This window comes from Pristis pectinata, chromosome 22 (genome assembly GCF_009764475.1).
Source record: "Pristis pectinata isolate sPriPec2 chromosome 22, sPriPec2.1.pri, whole genome shotgun sequence".
NCBI lineage: Eukaryota > Metazoa > Chordata > Chondrichthyes > Rhinopristiformes > Pristidae > Pristis > Pristis pectinata.
In genome coordinates, this window is record NC_067426.1 from 20727312 (window position 1) to 20749473 (window position 22162).

Consider the following 22162-nt stretch of genomic DNA (forward strand, 5'->3'; position numbering starts at 1 on the left):
TAAATTTTGTCTTAAGTTTTCATAAATGCTTATTACACAAACTTCATGTGTTGTTCATATTCTGGATGTGTCTTACAACACTCAAATGTTCTCAGAACTTGATAGATCTTTTATTTATTTGGTTAATTATTAAAGATTCTGTTGCTAATTGCTTTTGTCTTCACAATAGTAAATAAACTAAAAAAGCCTGCAAAAGTATATTGTCACTTAGCTCCTTCAGTTATCAATGACATATTTTGAAAATGATTGAACAAGACAGCAAAATGTTTATAAGGCATCTAGAATACTAAGGGCTTACTTAAAATCTTAAGTAAAGCATTGAATCTGTACCAAGACAAATAAAGGCAGAATAGTTTAATTACTGCAGTCATTTTAGGACTGAAAGCAAGTCGTTGTAGCAATGGCCAATGTGGTAAGGTACAGAAATATTTACAGAACACATTTTTGCATGTTTTTTTTAATATTTATTCAGTGTCACGTAATTGATTTTCTGTTACGTTAAGCAGAAAAAACTGAAATAAAAAATGTTGTTAACAATAAATTGTTTCCATTTAGAGCTAAATTCACAAATAGTTGTTCAGTAGCGTTTTGAAGTCCAACCATATTATAATTTTTTTGATATGCATTTACTCTTCACGGGAAATGTAGACGGGAAACTTCCTCAGATTCTCAATGTCAGATATTATACTTTCAAATTGTTCTCAACCTTAGAGAGAAGAATGACAGATATGCATTAAATCGGCGTTTCAATTCCATTACAATATTTTATCATCTACCACATCCCTTTCCTGTCTTTTTGAATTATCATATACTTATCTGCGTTACACAAATAAATTGCATTTATATTGCACCATTGCAAATGTCTCCAGCAAATGTGTGGAGTAAGAATAATGAACGAACCATTGCTTATCCAACCTGAATAAATTGTTGCGTCCACTGGTGAGATTCAACTTGGCAATAAACTGGAACCACCGCACGATTGGCCCCCGTTCTCATGCACGTGCACACGCGCGCGCCGTTTAAAGCTCCTTGATCCGCGCACGCGTGTTCTGGAGGTGGGTTGTTTTGCACATGCGCAGTAGTAGTTCTGTCTGAAGCGTCGTTTGGTGGGGAGTCGGGTTCGATACTAGTCGGGAATCGACAGCGGTGGGAATGGAGCCAATGGCGCCAGGTAGGGACTAGGGTCTGGGAGGTTCGGGATCGTTTTAAAGGGAAACGTGATCGGCAGCCCAGCACTTGACAAAAGCCAAGGCGGCGGCGAGGAGTGGTTTGGGCCCGTGAATGTGAGCGCCGCCTCGGCCCAGTTCACGGCCACGCACAACCGGTACCGAGGTATCGGAGAAAGGGAAGACCATTCGCTCTGTAGTCACAGGCAGTGTCCAGCCGGCTAAAATGGATTATATCTTCTGCTGCCATGACCGGGGATTGAGACCTGCCACGTTTCTCCCGATGGGCGAAGGCCCTTTTAATCCTGCTGCCTCGCGGACATGCACCTGAAGCCTGTTTGTAAACAAGCGAGCGGACTGAGTCGCAGGAGATAGGGGGGCAAATCGGAAAGTAGGCGAAAAGCCACGGCCTGGAGCAAGTAGTTTACTACGTACAGTTGTGGTTCCTTTCCTCATAGCTTGGTGGAGGAGCAAGTAATCGGCGACATGGGCTGGGTAGAAGGATGGAATCGTGGGGCGATTGGTTTGCTGGAGTTGGAGGAAGGAGAAAGTCCAGATTAACGAAAATACATGAAGGCTGAGTTCACACAATGCACGTTCGTAATAATCTGGTTGTTTATTTACCCGGGTTGTGACTTCTGAACACAGCGAGGCGCATGTTTATAAATAGGATTAACGAGCTGAATAGTTAAGTGGTGTGGGAACTTTAGTAGTTATTTAGAAGAACGTAACATCCGCTTCCAGCAGTCTTGTGTAGAGGAACAGGCAAAGGCGGTTCAACTTCGATCTAATGTACATGACGACAGAAATGTATGTTATAAAGGAAGCCCGTTGTATGGGAATGAAATTAGGCGACATTCTGAAGACTACTTTTAATGTGGTATTTTGCGTTGATTCTTGTGTCATTAACCGAGCTATTAAACACGGGATTTCGTAATGCATGAACTGAGTGCAGACCAGGACATGTTTTTGCGGACGGAAATATCAGTTAATTTCAAAGTTCAGCTGTAGCTTTTGGAGAAACGCTCAAAAAGCTGGAGGGATTCAGCGGGTCAGGCAGAGTCTACGGAGGGAAATGGACAGTCGATGTTTCGGGTCCAGGCCCTTCATCGGAACTGGAAAGGGGAGATAGCCAGTTTCAAAAGGTGGGGGCAGGGTGGAGTGATAGGTGGATCCAGGTGAGGGAGGTGATAGGTAGCTTTTGGAGATGCTGTTTTTAAACTTGGGTATGAATATTTTCCTCCAGTTTACACCAGTCCTGTATAATTTTCTCTAATGTGTAATTAAAGTACCAAAGTCATTACTTTTAACTTTTCCCTACTACCTACAGCCACCACCACATGCTTTACCATTGACACTAGTGTCATTCCCATCCTCTGCTATTATTTCAGACTGTACAATGCTATCTTTTGGTCATCTGTTTTGGTTATGTTTTGAATCTACCTACAAATTTCATAAGGCCTTCCATTTTTACTTCCCTGTCTTGTTATCTGAAGTCTGGGTTCTTCTCCCTTTCTTGGGCAGTCTCTTAGGATCATGGATGACTTCTAATTTTGTGGGTTCTTAGGTGGATAAAGGGTCCATTTGGGAGCCACAGACTCCCCCATCGATGGGGCAGGTGAGTGGGTAGTTTGTGAGGCAGTATGCTGCATGGCTTCTGTGTGCTCTCGAAGATTGGCCTCAATTCTCAATGACATCCTGATTGTTCCTTCACTTTGAGTAGTTATGCATCAGAGGTTTTGAGGAATCTGTGGGGATATTCTACTTGAGGCTCAGCAGCTTGCTGATAGCCATGATGTGTGGAATCTTCAATGTTGGAAGAGCCATCTACAGCCCAAGGCCCAACTCCACTAAAAGCTGAGAACAGGTGTAATGCATCAGATGGGCAGTGAACACCTGCTAGAAGCAACACTTCAAAGACCACCTTAACTGTGACACTCCTGACAAGAGTGCCTTTGACTCTGTCCCATAGTAAGCTACTCGAAGCAGCCTACTGCCACTGCTGAGCAAGACAGCGAGAAGACCACATCAAAACTTAAAATCTAATAAGGTCTCAGGAACAGATGAGTATACCTGCCAAAATCCTACATCACAGTAAGTTATGTCTACAATCTTATTGTCTGGATATGGGAAGAGGACATATCAAAGGACCTCCAGAGATGCAGTGACCATGACCATCATCAAGAAAGGAGACAAGCCTGATTGTGACAACTACAGAGGGGTCTCTGTTGTCTGCCACAGGAAAAGTCATCATCACAGACCTCCTTAACTATCACCTCCCAGTGGTCAAAGCTCCCCAAATCACGTTGTGGATTCTGTCCATTTTAAGGTGCAGTGGATGTGATTTTTTGTTGTTGTGTACACTACGAGAAATTTTCAGGGAGCAGCACCAGCCACTGTACATGTCCTTTGATCTGACTAAAACCTCTGACTCCATAAATTGGAAGGGTCTTTGAAGCACCCTCTTCAAATTCAGATTATTCTGTGAGCTGAGTTTATGGGATTCTTGCATCTGATTCAATGTTGCATTACCTCCTTTTGAATGTAAAAGGTCCCATGACACTAATTTGAAGATGAGAAGGGACAGTCTACTGCTGCTCTGGCTAATATTTATCCTTCAACCAGCACCACTAAAACTGATTACCTAGTCATTATTTCGTTGGTGTTTATATGGATTTGTCACATTTTCTACTTTTCAAGAGCAATTTGGGCTGAAAGTGCTTTACTGGAGTTCATCACATTGCATCCCAATTCTTGGACACTTGAATCAGGAAACCCCAGACCAACTGTTGAATGAAGCTTCCTATCAAGTCTGCTCTGCCATTAAAGCAGTTAGATCAAGACCATGAGCATTAATTCAGTCAATTTGTTACTGTAGAAACCTCATTTAGTTTATTGAAGATTTGGTCATCAGCCAGTTGAAGTTACAGGCCAATGTTGCCTAATGTTGTAATCATCAATTGATTACAAAACAAACACCATCCTAGGGTCAGGAGTCCCAGTGGCTGTGTTTCAGTCACTGGTTGACCATGTAGGTTATGTGACATGATTGTACCAATCTAATAAAAGATTTTTGTTCAGGCTTTAGCTAATGTGTTTGCATGTAAACATCATTATTTTCCTCTTGTCTTTCCAAGCAAGTTTGATAATTGCCTCTAAATGAAACGTCAAGCCCATTTAAGTTCAAACCTGCTGTTCCAAATTTTTAAAGGCATATGCAAGTTGGATTCAGGAAAGAGAAATGGTTGATGTGCCAAAATTAATCCGTATCAGCCAGCCCATAATATCGATAAACATGTCTGGAATTGGGGAAAGTATTTCTTGCAAGGATGTGAACTTAAAGATGAGGAAATTTGAAGCTGGGATAGACCTTGAAGCTCCCTAAGGCTAATTTTCTATTTGGAACTGCACTTGCATCCTAGGATTCCCTTTTGTGCCGTAAAATTTATCAATTTTAGCCTGGAATATACATTCTGGTTGAACATTTTCGGCCTTCTGAGATTGAGAATTCTTGTTGAATTATACGTACTTTTAGTGGTCTTAGAATGGTGGGGATTGATTACTAAGATGTGGGGGCTGTCTTTTGCAAAGAGATTGGTAAGGTTTGTCCTACCTCTGCTGAAAGTTTTTTTTAAAAAAAGAGAGATGTATTTCAATAAAGTTATCATTCTGAGGAGAAGAATAATAGAATAAATGGTGAGAGGCCACCTCCTGTGGTTGGAGAGTGAAGAATTTAAGGCTGAGACTCAAGGGCTTGGACATTCTGGACTAAGGTGAGCACTGTATAATCATTGGTTATGAAATTCTTTTGTCACCTTTGAGAAGTCCAACACTTTACCCTGATTCTAAGCTTCAAGTTCAAGGCTATCCAATATCTACCCCAGTGATTGTCTCAGAATTGCATGTTTCAATAAAATCACCTCCATTTTTAAACTTCAGGTGTAGGACAAACTTTGCCAGTCTTTGAAAGTAGAGAGAGTTCTGCCGTTCATAGGAACAAACATGTGCATACATCAAACTTGTAGGAGCTCATTCATATGTACAGGTGTCTATTAGTCAGTTGTTGGTAATCTGGGGGCAATCTGTGCTGGGTCTTTTCATCTTGATTATTAAAATGGGTGGGTAACTGCCTGCCAATCTGGAAACATCCTCTCTTTCTGTCATTTAACCAATCCTCTGTACATGGTAATAACATGTTGCCCTTTGTACATAAAATACTCAATCTTTTAATGTCGGATGCTACAAAGAGTCTGTCTTCCAAACTACTTTTGTCCATTTGGTATGCCCAGTCTGTATGGGGATTGAACTTTCCGTGATTAGTGTTTGACCTCCACAATAAATTTAATTCTTAATCGATACATTTTCCAACAATGTTGCTACTCTTTTTTTTGTCTCTCGTCATTCCTTATTTCTCCTCCCACCCCATCAACTGATTCTACCTCCTGTTCTTCAAGAGTAGATAATTCTACACTACTATCTTTGTCATTCTTTATTGTCATAAGCAATATCCCGTCTCATTACTACAACCACCATGTTTTTTCATTTCTTTTATCCTCCAAGTACTCTGAAATATTTAATTCCAAACTTTTATCATAAGAAATGCATTAGTGTCATTGTAATAACTATTAATTCAAATCCATTTATGTCCACTTCTACTAGTAGTTCATATAACACCTTTTTAACTTTAAATTAGAACATAGCACAGGTCAGCTCAATATGTTGTGCCAACCTATATAAACACCTACTCCCTGATCAATCTGAGCCTTCCCTCCTACACAGTCCATAACCCACCATTTTACTTGCTTCCATGTGCTTGTTTAAGAATCTTTTAAATGTCCCTATTGTGTCAGCCTCTACCACCACCTCTGGCAGTGCATTCCAGGCACCCACCACTCTGTGTATTTAAAAATAAAAGAAGCAATCACCTCTGCCACCCTGGGGAAAAGGTACTGGCTTGTCCACTCTATCTATGCCCCTCATAATCTTGTACATCTGTATCAAGTCGCCTCTCGTCCTGTGTCACTCCAAAGAGAAAAGCCCTAGCTTGCTCAATCTTTCCTCATAAGATATGTTCTCTAGTTCAGGCAGCATCCTGGTAAATCTTCTCTGTACCCTCTCTAAAGCTTCCACATCCTTGAAGTGACCAGAATTGAACACAATACTCTTAACTGTGGTCTAATTCGAGTTCTGTAGAGTTACAACATTACCTCATGGCTCTTGAACTCAGTCCCCTGACTAATGAAGGCCAGCACACCATATGCTTTCTTAACCACCCTATCAATTTGCGTGGCAACTTTGAGGGATCTATGGGCTTGGATCCCAAGGTCCCTCTGTTCCTCCACACTGCTAAGAATCCTGCCATTAACCTTTTACTCGACCTTCAAGTGCTTTCTTCCAAAGTGTATCACTTAACACTTTTCCGGATTGAACTCCATCTGCCACTTCTCCGCCCAACTCTGCATCCTGCCTATATCTCATTGATACCTATGACAACCTTCTACACTATACACACCTCCAACCTTTGTGTCATCTGCATACTTACTAACCCACCCCTCCACTTCCTCATCCAAGTCATTTAGAAAAAATCAGAAAGAGCAGGGGCCCCGAAATAGATCCCTGCAGAATACCACTAGTCACCGACCTCCAGGCAGAATACTCTCTATCTACTACTACCCTCTGCCTTCTCTAGGTGTGCTAATTCCAAATCCACACAGCCAAGTCTCTGTGGATCCCATACCTCATGATTTTCTGGATGAGCTTACCATAGGGAACCTTGTCAAACGCCTTGCTAAAATCCATATGCATTACATCCACTGCTTTACCTTCATCAACTTGTTTTGTCACCTCCTCGAAAAACTCAGGCTCATGAGGCACGACCTGCCCGTCACAAAGCCATGCTGACTATCCTAATAAGACTATGCTTCTCCAAATGCTCGTAAATCCTGTCCCTAAGAATCCTCTCCAATAGCTTGCCTACTCTGATGTAAGACTAACTGGTCTATAATTCCCAGGATTATCCCTATTACCTTTCTTGAACAACAGAACAACATTTGCCATCCTCCAATCCTCTGGTACCACTGCTTTGGCCAGGAAGGACACACATATCATCATCAACGCCTCAGCAGTCTCTTCCCTCGCCTCCTGTAGTAACCTGGGATATATCCCATCCAGCCCGGGAACTTATCTATCCTAAAGTTTTTCAGAAGCTCCAATACTACCTCTTTCTTAACCTCAGCAAGCTCCAGCACATTGGCTTGTTGTATGTTGACCTCACATTCGTCAAAGTCCTCTAGCGAACACTGAAGCAAAGTATTCATTAAGGACCTCCCCTACCTCCTGTCTCCAGGCACACGTTTCCCCCTTTATCCCTGAGTGGTCCCACCCTTACACTGTGTTCTTTACGTACGTGTAGAAAGCCTTGGGGTTTTCCTTTACTTGCCAAGGCCTTCTCATGTCCCCTTCTAGCTTATCTTAGTCCCTTCTTAAGCTCCTTCCTGGCTGCCTTATAATTCTCAAGAGCCCTGCCTGATTTTTGCTTCCTAAACTATTTACCACTCTCTGCTTCTTGCCAAAATTGTGACCTTATTCTGTGGTCTTGATCTTTCTTATTAAATATATAATTCTCCCTGCATCTAAAGCTCTTCTTCCTCATTGCCCATCATCTTGATTAGTTTGAAGCTTTTTCACAATCTCTAGTTATTCAGTTCATCAGAGAACTGCTCCCAACCCAGTTTAAGTGGAGCCTGTCATATCAGGTTTTTCCTCTACTGTTGCAACTATTCAATCAATTGAAATCCAGTCTTATTGTGCTACTCTGTGAACCAGGTATTCAATTCTGATCTGTTTGTCTTTAACTTAATTTTCAATTAATGTGTTCCCATACATTTTGAGGGATGAGCTCTTTAAACAGAAAGGCCTTGAGAAGCAAGTTTGTCAGTAACATGTCTGGGCCTACCTTACTGTAATGATCAGAAACTACTTGTTGAGAAATCAAGCTGCATGTTTTTTTTATTCATTTTAATGGGAAATAAATGTCACTGGCTAGATCAATATTTGACAACTACCCCTCTGCCCTTGTAGATGATGGTGAGCAACTGCTGTGGTTCTTTAGGTGAGGGTGCATACTTCCATCTATGACTTTAAGGTGAACTTGCAGGTTGTGGGTTTTCTTTTTGTCTGTTGCCACAGTAAACTTGAGCAGTGTTGTTGAAGTCTTCACAAGTTGTTGTAATGCATTTTATACGTGTTGCACTGATGATAGGAGGGATGAATGTGAACTTTAGTGGATGAGGTGTGATTTTTTTTTTTTGATTTCCCCACCACCACCCCCAGGATACTATTAAATCTCAAATCTTGCTTTGCATTTATCCAAGCATCCAAATAAGAGGAGAATCTTCATTTACACTCCTGAATTATCCTTTTGAATTATCAAATGGCTTTGGGGTATCAGGTGATGACTTGCTCATTGCAGGATACTTGACTTTTTGCCTGTGATTAAGAGCTGTGAAATAATTCAATAAGAGGAACCACCCTTTTAAATTTCTAATGAATTAGATAAGATTTCCACATTGGCATTGTTGCAAGTGCAATTTTGCTGTGCATTGTCTCTTACTGAGCTATGTAGATATGGAATATAACATGCAGCATTAAATAAATTCTAACCATAGTACTGCTTGGGGGAGAAGTTCTACAAGCCTTTCCCTGTATTTGTCATCTGATGACCCATGCTGCAATTGTGAGGGTAGGATCACGCTTGGCTCTGCAGCCACCCTGCCCACTCTATCACACAATAGTCTATCAGTACTCTTGCTGTAAAGGGTCACTCATGTAAGAGCACTTGGACACGATGCTGCTGGAATTCTGACTCTCCATAATCTATCAATCTCTACAGATATTTCACTTTGCCCATCCTTTGCTTACCTGATGAGTTTTTGTGATGTTTAGAGGACGACTGAAATTGAGAGAAATGAAATATAGGAACTGCATGATATTTCTACTAAAAGTCTGACTTTGGCAAAATAGAAATCATTTAAGTTAATAGCAAATAGTGTTTAAATTTTTTCTAACATTATTAAATAAGATGTTAACATTTTGAAACATTGAAAAATATAATTTTAGGAACTAACTGTTGGGAAATATTCTAATATTCTGCAACTTTTGATTGTATCACTTGGGTTCATGATGAGTGTTCATTGTTCAAAAAGGAATAAATTAGGTTAAAGAAGCTTTTGTAGTTCAGTAAGATAAAATACAGATGCCAATGAAGTTTAAAAGATGGAAATTGACTTATTGTGAGTGGTTAAAACCATTACACAGAACAGTTTTCTGAAAATAAGTACATACTTAATGAAAAAGGATGTTCAATTTACAAGGGAGTTCTGGAATGTTTCAGAATAATTGTTTCTATCTGGTATTCAATATAAAGAATCCAGATAGTGAAGGGCAAATACACAATATGGATTGAGGGGAGATGGGTAAAATTTTCCAGGTAGCATTGTTTTTAGTAGGGTCAAGTAATTAAAGACATTTAAGGCATTTTTTTTACTGTCAGATGTGTGTTTTGTTGTCAGATGTGTGTTTGATTGTAATTGTTCCAATTTGTAGATGTTTTTGTAAAGCTGATTAGAGAATTGCTTTAAAACCTGAATTGATAGTAAGTATTTCAAATGAGAGGTAGGCATTCTGATAATAGTAATATTTTAAGAATGGTGCTCAAAAACTGAGTACACTTCTCCAGAAAGAGTCTGATCGAGGTTCTGTGCGCCTGAAGCACTTTGAATTAAGTGTGATAAAAGGCAACATTCTCTTTGATTAAGTTTTCTAATTTGGCAGTAACTTTTAGTGATTTGTTTACTACTTCAGCCAATTTTAGAAACAACTATTTTTCAACCAAATGGCTGACATTAAGTTCCTTTTTGCTATAATTTTGCACTCATTTGATCTTTGTTCCTTTGCACCTCGGTGTTCCCATCTGCATAATTCATTGCCTTTCCAAACCATTTGCAAGCCTGGATTTCTTCATGAATCTTCAAATATTGTGGAAGAACTAAGATTTTGGTACAAACCCTACAAGAAAACTGTTTGTATCTTGTTAATCATAAAATTCTCTTAGTTCTGTTTCCTACCTTTCCATCTGGTACCATCCCTTAAAGTTATTGCAGATTGAAATGCTTTTTATTTTTGTATTTTTAAAGAAACTGTAGTATATTAGCTTTGGAAGTCTAGTCTTCCAGCAGGTTTATTATAGGCAAAATACTTGGGACAAGAATATCATTGTACTCTCACTTATAAATGGTATTTTCAAAGGACAATGTGATATGTATGCTCACAAGAAGGTAGTTTAGGAATTCAAGTTGGAACACAAATGCAGGGTCATTGTTAGGAGCATATCTATAACTTTTAGAGTTTTTATGGCAGTAGCCATCAAGTTTGATCATACCTCTATGCAGAGTGATGAATAAATCAAAACATTCTTTTGGTGGCTGCAATCTGTTGGGTGAAATAGTATCAATGAAATCTGCATGAGAAGATTAAAATTTAGAAGAAAAGATTTATTTCTGAAAAATTTTGTGTATTTTGCTAATTGTAATGATTTTGAATATAAAGGTCTCTCAATATATTTATTTGCAGCTCTTATTTTTGGTAGGGACTTGTCTATAAAGTGGTGTGCTCTGGGCATCACTTGCCTATAACGTGCAAGAAGGATGGATATTCACCACTTCAATACTATGTCAGTTCCAACAGAGCAATTCCATAAGTCCCATTCCTTCTCTCATTTCCCTGTAGTCCCACAATTTATTCTTTCTCACATGCACATCAACATCTCTTTTGATTTTTTTTTACTTAGTGACACAGTAAGGGATAATCTACAGTAGCCAGTTAAACTACTGGCACATCTTTTGGGCTTCAGGAGAAAACCAAAGCACCAACCAGATAACCAGTCACAGAATGTGCAAACTCCACACAGACAGCACCTGGTGCCCTCGAGCTGTGTGGCAGCAGGACTAACTGTGAAAGTCGACCCGCGCTGTAATAAAGCAAACATAAACAGAACCAAGGAGTGTATGACAAGCGCTTTATTTTTCTTTCGCTAGCAGGAGTGAGGGATACAGAGTAAGCAGTGTAACCTGAGCTCTACACTGATCCCCACTCAGATTCACATGCCAGGGTCCCTGCTTTTATACTTAAAACAAAGAAGCCTACGTGCGAAGTTTCACATATCAAGCCATCTATAACTATTTACTTTTTGCTTCATTATAATTGACTTTTTGCTTCATTATCCGTTACCTTCCTATTCTTGAGCAGTCTGTAACTCAGCAACAGTTCACCATGCTACAATCTGAAGTCACAGCTCCAGGCTCCAAGACTAACTGCTTTATTGCAAACAGCTAGCAAAGACGGGATACTCCTTAACTAACTACTACTTTGATTTACACAAGTGCTGGACATCATGCATCTCAACTATAGTCACGCCATGGTTAGGCCACAGCAGCTGACTAACATTAACCCATACATTCTCAGTTACTTTTACATAACTGCTGTGCTGCCTTTTTGGTGTTGGTTATAAAGAAACATCTCATTCAGAAAGGTATTTATTGACACTTTATTTGATCCTTTCTTGCCCCCCATATGCCCCCACCCTAATCTTAATCATGTTACTAAGTACTGAATGGTTGTGTTGGATATGTTCTCCTCTGTGGACTTGTTGGCTTATTCTTCATTTACTCATCCTTGATAGAAACTTGGCAAAATCAAGAAATTCTTTTTCCTATAACTAAACAGCATTTCTTGATTTCCATGGAGGATGAGTAACTACCTCCTATCATATTTTCCTTAAGTTCCAAAGAGAAAACTCTATATTTTCTCATTTATAAACTGGAAGTTTCCTGTTGTCTTTATTTTTAAGTAGTTTATTTTACAGCTATGGATTAATTTTGTGCATTTCCATATATTTGATCATTATTATGGTTAGACTGTATGTCAGCAGCTTCTAAATCTTTTGAAAGTTTACTGAATGATGTTTGTAACAAAATTCTTAATTGTATGTATCAATTATTGGCTGATGAGACTCAGGCTTCTTTTGCCAGACTCCCCTTACTTTGCCATGACAACCTGAAAGAATACAAACAATTTATTGGCCCTGTGGTGAACCTTAAATAGTGGAATTGGACCTAAGAAATTGATATCTTTAAGTTTGGGTCTATAATCATAGATGATTAACTCATTTCTTTGGAATCTGGTGTATTTTGCTTGATTCTCAAACTAGTTTGCACTGGCTGAGCATGCATGCTTCCTCCATGTATCTTTTGTACTTGATTATAAATCTATTATTTATTATATCAGCCATAATGTGGAACAAGATAAGATTTCCATACAGATCTAAAGTTATCCTACTTGGTTTTTTCAGAAAAAAAACTTTCAACTCTCTCCACTCTTCCCCACACCCCACACCACACCCCACACCCCCTTCTGTATCTCAAATGTGCTGCTTAACAGATTCTGGGGAGGGGTGGGGTGGTCTGATTTGATCCATTCTGATTGGCAATTACTTGTCCCAATAGGGTACTTTTTGTCTCTGCTTTTCCTGAGCTAAAGAGGAGAAAACACAGCAAAGGTTGTCTCAGGAGATCATCAAAGAGCAACTTTGTACCTATTAAATTAGTTCTAAATCTTGAATTTGATCTACTGTTTTATGTACACTTTAGGTTATTGATGTACTGTTAGTGTGTTATTGTAGGAATTCAGTTTACTTTTGGGAACTGTTATGACCACTTGTGACTATTTTAAGTGCTTTCAGTTTTCTATGCATTTTACTTTACTGTTTTTCTTTTTTGCCTAATCTGCTTTTGCAGATCATTTTAGTAATATTTAGCAGCAGTGATAAATTGGTGAGAACATATCCCGGATGCAAGATCAACTTCTATTTCCCTTTTGAGCATGGTGCATAAAGCTGGGGAGTGTGGAGGAGGAGAGGATATTTCCTCAAAGGAATGAGTTTTGTGGACCACTTTTGTTGGATACTTAATAAAAATGAGAAATGTGCAGCTATTAGAGTTGTATGCAATGCCATATTTAATTACATTTAATGATCTAATTTCAACTTGTCTTTTGTGATTTGCAGGACCTCCTGCAACAACCAACTTGTTTCAACCTCCTCGCAGGCCAGGACTTGGTACAGTAGGGAAGCCGATTCGTCTGTTGGCCAATCATTTTCAGGTTCAAATCCCTAAAATTGATGTTTACCACTATGAAGTGGATATCAAACCAGAGAAACGTCCCCGCAGGGTCAACAGGTGAGAGGTGGACAATTTCTTGATAGGAGAAGATGGAAGTGTCCTTGCTTCCAGTTAGTTGGTATAATGAAAATCTAATATTCCTTATTAAAAGATTATTTATGCAGGATGTGGGTATGCTATTTATTTTCCTATTTGTAACCTTGTAAGGAAAAATAACTCTTTGCTATATAACTTTCCCGTTAAATTTCTCGGAGTTGTAACATAATAAATGTTCCAGTAGACAACTGACTTGTTAGTAAGTCTCTTCTTTGAAACTAAAGTATTGTCACTTCCTCCTCCTGCCAGCACAGAAGTTTTGATCAAAAATGTGTTTTTCTTACTTGATTATGGTTATATTTTGATTTGAATGAAATGGTGCACAATAAGTTCAGTTTGTAACTGCTGATTTACCCCATTGCCAACCCAAATATGATGCTTTACTGGGACAAAGTGTATTTAGAAATGGGATCCTGTTCTTTTGCTTACACTTGTACTCCCTGGCATTTGTGGAGATAAATTTTAAACTATCCCAGGAATTTGAGGACATATTATTACCATCATTTAACAATGAAAAAGCATCCTCTATCTGTATATTTTGACTTTTAAATTTCAAATCTTCTATGAATTTTATTCCTCTCCAGAGAAGTGGTTGATACAATGGTACGACACTTCAAGATGCAAATTTTTGGAGATCGACAACCAGGTTATGATGGGAAAAGGAACATGTACACTGCAAATCCATTACCAATTGGACGAGAGAGGGTGAGTATTCTAGATTTCTGTTCAGCACTTACTTTGTAACCTTTGAACACAAGTAGGTCACCAGAAATTTTGTAGAGATTTTTAATTAAAAATAGTTCTGGATTATTATTGTAATTTTAATCATGGCAATAGTTTGATAGGGGTGAAAGGGTGGTACTAAAGGAGGCAAAGATTTTAATTTTGATTTGGGGCCAGTTTTTTCAGTTCATGTAAAGTTAATCCACATTAGTATTAGTAAGATAATTAGCAGCATTAAATATTGGGCCACATTACCTGATGCACCCAAGCAATATTTCACAGGATTGAGTCCTGTGACTGTCATACCTAAATCCAGCCAGCATTGATGCTTTCCTCGAAGATTCCAAGATCCCAGGCTGGTGTTTGGTTCTCAACTGTGCATTTCCACCACAAATACATATTTAAAAATTCATTTTAAAATAAGTTAAATCATTGAAAGATGGTCATCTTCAGTGTGGCCTCAAGTAAAGAAAAGAACTGTCTTAACCACCAGGATGGAAGAATTCCTGTTTAACTGTGAACGCAGAGAGGAGTGCCAGATTTAATTTGAGGAGCAAAAGTGGAAAAAAAAACGATAATAGTAAGTGAGAAAGATAGAAAAGGAAAGGGAATAGTAGATGAAGTCCCACTTCTTTGGGAGGTGGGTTTGGAGGGGATGGAATAGCTTTGCAAGTTTTGATAGCTGAATAATGGAGAGTTAAATTTCAAATGAGGTTTTGGTTGAGTAATGTTTAGTTGGACTGTTAAATCTTTTTAATAAAAATGTAATTTTAGTGATTCATGTATTTTAATTGAATGTAATCAGGTCATTTAAATTTCCTATTTTGACTTTCATAAGCTTGTACTTTTTAAAAATAATGCTATGCCTGTTTGGAACTTGAGTTACTAATTCTTGTGCTTCTTGGAGGCATAAGTTATCAGCTTTTATTGGGCAGTGCTTATAGTTTCCTTGGCAGGTATGTACCCGTAACAAATATTTCTAATGAGGAACTAGGGTGTCTAAGTCCACTTCAATTTGTTTTATAGGTTGACTTGGAAGTGACTCTCCCAGGAGAAGGGAAAGATCAGACATTCAAGGTTTCCATACAGTGGGTGTCAGTTGTCAGTTTGCAGTTACTCTTAGAAGCTTTGGCAGGGCGTCTTAATGAAGTTCCTGAAGATTGTGTCCAGGCACTTGATGTTGTCACAAGACATCTTCCCTCAATGAGGTAAATACTGATGTGTGTTTACTATTATCTTTCCAGATTAAAGCTGAAGTGCTTCATTTTCTGACAGAAAATCTGCTCTGATGATCCCTTGTAACAGCTCATAAAGGCATTTTTTGTGTTTGTTAAATTAAGTATACATTGTGTTCCTTTTTGAAATCGGCCAGAAAACTAGCTAAGATTGAACGGAATAAAAAAAACTTAACAAGAGAACCCAATGCAAAATGTAAGACGGACACTGAAATGGGTTAATAATTCTGCTATAGATCTTTCAACTGGAACTGGGTGAATAAATGAATATAATTTTTAAACTTGTCATAATTGCTAATAATCTATTATCTGTGAAGGGATTGGATGAGTACTAGGTGAAATGCAGAAGTCATTTTGTGCATTGGAAAGATGTTGGGGCAAAAATTGAATGCCCCTCAGTTAATAGCTTGTATGAAAACCAAAAAAAAGTCAATATCCAATAGAAAAACATGCAAGAAAATGTGGCTAAGGTTTGAAAAGGTTGTGGATCCGTCACAATATTTGATTCGAGGGCCTTCTGAAAATTCAGAGCAAGAGACTGAAAAGTGCTGTGAAGAAAGCTGTGTTCTTGATCTGGACAGCTCCACCTTGTACAGTGGTGGAGGTGATGAAGTGGCATGACACAGAAAAGTAGGCATCACACTGCTGGTAAAATAGAAGCACTTGACATGGCAATTTTAAAATCTGCATTTAGTATCTTTTGAGGAAAGTGCCACATCATACCACAATGCGATACTGTAGATTTAAGAAAGTGTGCATGAATTTTGGGTCATAAACAGTGGTAAGTAAAGATGAATAAATATTTGTTCCAGAAAATAAATTTGAATGTATTCGATGAAGGGATGTCTAAGACAGCAGATGAGTCAGTGTGGTTGGTAGGTGGAAGAGATGGTTTCAAAAGGTACACTAGCATTGGGCATGTTGCTGGATTAGTAATCCAGAAGCCTGGGCAAAGGATCCAATGAGTTTAAACTGTACCATGTTATCTTTGGAAATTAAGTTACATTTAGATAAACAGTAAAAAGTTATTAGTGGCGATCCTGAAACTAATGCTTTTATAAATAAACCCATCTGGTTCACCAATGCCTTTTTTTAGGGAAAGTAATTTCCTGTCCCTGTGTACAGTCTATATGTGACTCGTATCCACAGCAATGTAGTTGGCTCAAGGGCCTACTAAAATGGCTTGGCAAGTCACTCTGTATTAAACCACCACAAAATCTGTAATAAAATTAAATATGCCAACTGGCATCAACCTAGATGCTGAATTTGAATACAACAAAGGCATACAGAGCCCAGTCAACCCTGCAAAGTCATCCTTTCCAGACCTTGGAGATTTGTGCAAAAATTTGGTGAACTTCCCTGAAAATCAGTTGAACAGCTGAACAGCATCATGACAAAAGTGTACCTTTTGGTGAATATCCCACACTCTCCAACACTATCTCTGGGAACACCCAATCCCTTACCATGATCTAGCATATCTTTCATTGTACCATTACAATCAACCTAAAGCATAATTGCATGCATACTAAGCACTGGAAGCTGCATATTATGGGAAAGTGAACTGATCTCAGAACCATTGAATCAAATAGGTAAGATAAGATATCTTTAGTCACATGTACATCGAAACACAGTGAAATGCATCTTTTGCCTAGAGTGTTCTGGGGGCAGCCTGCAAGTGTTGCCGCGCTTCTGGCGCCAACATAGCATGTCCACAACTTCCTAACCCATACGTCTTTGGAACGTGGGAGGAAACCGGAGCACCTGGAGGAAACCCACACAGTCACGGGGAAAACGTACAAACTCCTTACAGATGGCGGCTGCAATTGAACCCAGGTCACTGGCGCTGTAATAGCGTTATGCTAACTGCTATGCTACTGTGCCTGCCCATGAATGATGGTAAACGATTGAGCATCTAATAAGAGGTAGAGGTGCATTATCATCCCCATCCTGAATGATGGCAAATGGCAAATTTGAAACCATAATCAGCCAGAATTCCTGATTTGAATAATCCATCTACTGAGGTTCCCCTCCTATCCTATAAGATAGTCATCAGCTACAACTAATTGCAACAATGTCAAGAAGTGACTGTGCACTGGATCCACTCAAAGCAATAGGATTTGAGAGCACCTGGGTGTAGCACTGCAGACTGTAGCTCCAGAACTAATTATACCTTAAGCAAAATGGCTGCAATTCAGCTACGACACTGACATCTACCCAATAAAGTGGTTTAAAAAACAGAATAAATCCATTCTGGCCAGTTGTTGCCTAATCTGTTTATTTTCAGTTATTAAACAGTGATGATATACAGTGTGGAACAGGCCCTTCTGTGCATGGTCCATATCCCTCCATTCTCTACATATTCATGTGCCTATATAGGAGCCTCTTAAATGCCTCTATTGTATATGCCTCCACCAGCACCCCTGGCAGCACCTTCCAGGCACCCATCACTCTGTTTCCTTTCTTAAAAAAAACTTGCCTTACTCATCTGCTTTGAATTTATCCCCTCACCTTAAGTGCATGGCCTCTAGTATTAGACATTTTGACCCTGGGAAAAAGATGCCAGCTGTATACGCTATCTATGCCTCTCATAAATGTATAAACTTCTATCAGGTCTCCCTTCAGCATCTGCCGCTCTAGAGAAAACAACCCTAGTTTGTTCAATCTCTCGTTATAGCACCTGCCCACAATCCAGGCAGCATCCTGGTAAACTTCTGCACTGTCTCCAAAGCCTCCACATCCTTCCTATAATGGGGCAACTAGAATTGAATGCAGTACTCCAGATGTGGCTTAACCGGAGTTGAAACATAACTTCCTGAATCTTGAACTCAGTGCCTCGACTAATAAAGGCAAGCATTCCATATGCCGCCTTTACTACCCAATCAACTTGTGTGGCCACTTTCAGGGAGCTTTGGACTTGGACCCAAAGAGTCCTCTGTACATCAATGCTGTTAAGGGTCCTTCTACTAAGTGTGTACTTTCCCTTTCCATTTGATCTCCCAAAGTGCAACACCTCCTACTTGGTCAGATTAAACTCGATCTGCCATTTCTCTACTCATATCTGTAACTGATCTATATCTTATTGTATCCTTTGGCAATCTTCTACCCTATCCACAACACCACCAATCTTTGTGTCATCTGCAAACTTTCTAACTCACCCATTCACATTTTCATTCAAGTCATTTTTATATATATTTTATATACTATATCACAAACAGCAGAGATGTTTTGAGAATGTTATCCTGGTGCTTATGGGACTTGAGGCCCCATAAGCAGCAGGATATTCCCCCTCATGGAGAATGCAGAGGTAGGGAGGTTTTGTTTTTGCTGAACAATAATCTCACTGAAGTTTGTGTTCCTGTCAGAACCACTTGGATCAAGGCTCTAATGTCATGTTCCATTATGAACAAATGTAATTCCAATGGTATTATTGCCATCTCCAGTCAAAGGTCCTAACCACCTCACCTTGACATTTAGTAATATTGTATCAATATTTCTGGATGAGGGCAAACTGATGATACAATGTGCCACTGTTGTCCAAAGCTTTTCGGTTATATACCAGGCACAAGTCTGGCATGATTGAGCGCTGGCTTTTTGCCAGTACAAAGCATCCCTCTTCATTTCCATCTTAAATATTCATTCCCTTCATATGGATTGTAGCTGCAATGTGTACTCTTGTTGAGATGCAGTGCTTCAGTTCAACAACGTTGCATTTGACAACCTAGCAAGTGCAACAGGTGCACAAGATTTGTACCTCGCATCATTTTGAACCATATAAGATTCTTAAAGGGCTTGATAAGGTAGGTGCAGGGAGAATATTTCCCCTTGTGGGGGAATCTAGAAGTAGAAAACAATTTCAGAAAGACCTTGTTTTTGGTGTGGATGAGAACGAATATCTTCTTTTAGTGGATCTTTGAAATTCACAAATCCAGAGAGCTCCAGAGACTTGATTGAATATATTGAAAGCCAAAATGGACAGATTTTTGGTCTCTAAAAGAGGCAAAAAAATGGAGCTCAAGCCAAGATCAGATCACCTATGTTTGTATTGAATGGCTGAGCAGACTCAGTGGGCCTGTTCCTGTTTATGTTAATGTACACCACCAAAGGGAGTGTGCAAGCCATCCAAACAGGAAATGTATTGCTAATCCGTTAGTGTCAGTAGGCATCCTATTCACAGAATTGTTGGAATACTTTCAACACACAGACCACAACCACAGTGATTTGATGAGGTGGTTCACCACCACGTTTTTTAATCAAAAGGAATCTTTCCAGAATACTGGGAATTTTGGAAAAAATAAAGCTAATGCATTAACTTTCTTACTAGCTGCACTTTGATTATAGGATGAAGTTTATCAGAATCCGGAGATTGGTCATCAGACAGCATGAACAATTTGCTCTATACCACTTCCCAGGTTATTGCAATTGTCCTGCATTCTGTGCTCCATTCAAATTCCTGATTTACAACTCCTATTGAAGACAATGCAAAATATCTGTTGAATTCATCTGCCATCTCCATGTTTTCCATTAATTCCTCAGATTTGCTTTCTGCAGGACCAGCACTCAGTTTTTAATTACTTTAAATACCTATAGAATTGTTATTTTTTTCTGGCTAGATTTATCTTGTACTCTATTTTTTTTGCTTCCTAATTAGTCTTTTAATCATTCTTTGCTATTTTTGTTCAATCTTTTGATCTGCACAATTGTATGCTTAAAAAAAGTTTGATATTTTTAAACTTTTATATTACCTGTAGATGATGGGTCTTCCCCCTTGGAATTTTTCCTTTCCATTGGAATGTGTGTATTCTGAAAGATCCTCTCGATGTCTGTTGCTGCATCTCCTACTGGTACCTTAAACTAATTTGCCAGTTTAGCTAGCTCTGAGTTCATGTCCTCAGAATTGCCTTTATTTAGGTTTTACAATAGTAGTTTGCGAAGCATTTTTTTCTCTTAAACTGAATGTAAAATTCAATCACATTTTGATCATTGTTATCTAAGGATGCCACTGTGATGAGCTCATTAATCCCATCTTGTTGCACAACACCAAGCCTGGTATAGTGTGTTCTGTGTTTTGCTACAGAATTTGCTGTTCTCAGAAATTATCCCAAAACTACTATGAACTTCTCATCTGGGCTATCTTTGGCCATCTTATTTTTCCAGTCTATATGTAGATTAAATTCCTCCACGATTACTATTTTCGCTTTCCTTCTGTCAAGCTAGTGTGATTTTTTTTTTGAATTACAAACAGTTGTTAAATTTTTCTTTGAAGATGATTTTAAAATAAAATTGAAATACATAATTTGAAGTTTAACAACTATTAATTTAAGAAAATAGTTAGAAGACCAGCTACTCAGAAATGTAAATGGGGGTAAAATAATTCAGAAAAGACTCCTGAATCCCCAGTAAAATCATTGGGATCTCAGATCCTGTATCGAGCTTAAACTAGCATGTGATCTGAGCAGTGGTTTCCTCAATATAACAATGGAGAATCTCTGCTAGATTGGGCCCTGTCACTGTCCTTCGTGTGGTGTATTGACCATTAAGGCTTATTGATACTGCAAGATTTTGTTCATTTGTGTTTATGTCCCTATTAAATTGTCCTGTGTTTAAATCTAGCTGGGTTATTTAGAAATGAAATAATGAAGCACTTTTCCTACTAATTTTGATGGAATCTTGTCCTCTATGTTCTAAACATTCTTCCTGTCATGTTACTCCAGGGTCTATGCCTACTAATACTCCCATACCTGGGACTATCTGGTTGGTGCGTTTGTACCATCAGAACCTCCACACAATCCCATGTAGACACTTGGTGTCGCTCTGGACCCCTCTCTTTGGAAAATATGTGCACTGGGTCACTTAAAAGTATCTTGACTCTGTGTAACAGATCTTTGCTAGGTAAGGACTTGAGATCCAGATTGGCCATGATCTGACTGAATGGAGTGCAACTCAGGCTATTGAGTGGTAAATTCCTCCTGTGCTTTACCTGTTGATGTTTTCACAATTTGATTTTAGAGTTGCTTCTTCTGAATTCCATGCTCTAGTTTTATCTTATCACGTTTGCTGTATGGTTTATAATTCTAATGAAATGGTTTCTCTTCAGCAGTAGAGAAATGGCTTTGAGAAGAGGCCACAGTAAGCGCTAGTAAAATGTTTTGTAAAATATCATATTCTCATCACTATCTGATTCTGTTGTGTTTTAGCAGGTGGAATTTTAAAGAGTTTTGGAGGATTACTTTTTTCTCTTTCCCTCCCCACTTCACCTTAGGTATACCCCAGTGGGTCGTTCCTTTTTCTCTCCTCCAGAGGGTTATTATCACCCACTGGGAGGAGGTAGAGAAGTTTGGTTTGGTTTCCATCAATCTGTTCGACCAGCCATGTGGAATATGATGTTAAACATTGATGGTGAGTTGCTAAACTATGAACATACTTATTATGTGGATCTTAAAACATTCTGAATGTTTTTACCTGACTTGCTTTAGAGCTTTCATAAAATATTCATTTTAAAGTCCAATAAAGTCATCTTTCACAGTATGTGAGAAATCAGGATAGTATAGTAGATGTCTAATACTGCTGAAAGAATTCTCAAGCTTTACAATCCACTGAAGAAGATATTCCTTCTCAACTTTGTTCTAAATGGGTTATCCTTTATTTTCTCCAGTTCTAGATTTCCCCTCGAGGGAATCATCTTCTCAGCATCTACAACGTCAAAACT

The 22162-nt window shown here is 38.8% G+C and overlaps 1 protein-coding gene and 1 long non-coding RNA gene across 4 annotated transcripts in view; one reads left to right on the forward strand and one right to left on the reverse strand.

Annotated features, from left to right (window-relative positions):
* Window positions 1-279: 279 nt before the first annotated feature.
* On the reverse strand, window positions 280-1893 carry LOC127581588 (uncharacterized). The gene is made up of 3 exons (XR_007957972.1): window positions 1791-1893; window positions 1602-1694; window positions 280-706 (listed from the first exon to the last, which is right to left on the reverse strand). It is a non-coding gene; the product is annotated as an uncharacterized LOC127581588 (long non-coding RNA).
* Window positions 998-22162, forward strand: part of LOC127581587 (protein argonaute-4) — a 55373-nt gene continuing 34208 nt past the window's right edge. For 2 of the 3 annotated variants that reach the window (XM_052036072.1, XM_052036073.1), the window contains exons 1-5: window positions 998-1171; window positions 13288-13459; window positions 14083-14203; window positions 15248-15429; window positions 21716-21852. In XM_052036072.1, the coding sequence (XP_051892032.1) occupies window positions 1153-1171; window positions 13288-13459; window positions 14083-14203; window positions 15248-15429; window positions 21716-21852 (631 nt within the window). In that variant the 5' untranslated portion in view covers window positions 998-1152. Of the gene's footprint in view, window positions 1172-1625; window positions 1763-13287; window positions 13460-14082; window positions 14204-15247; window positions 15430-21715; window positions 21853-22162 lie in introns of those variants that run through there. The other variant, XM_052036074.1, reaches the window with a different exon arrangement.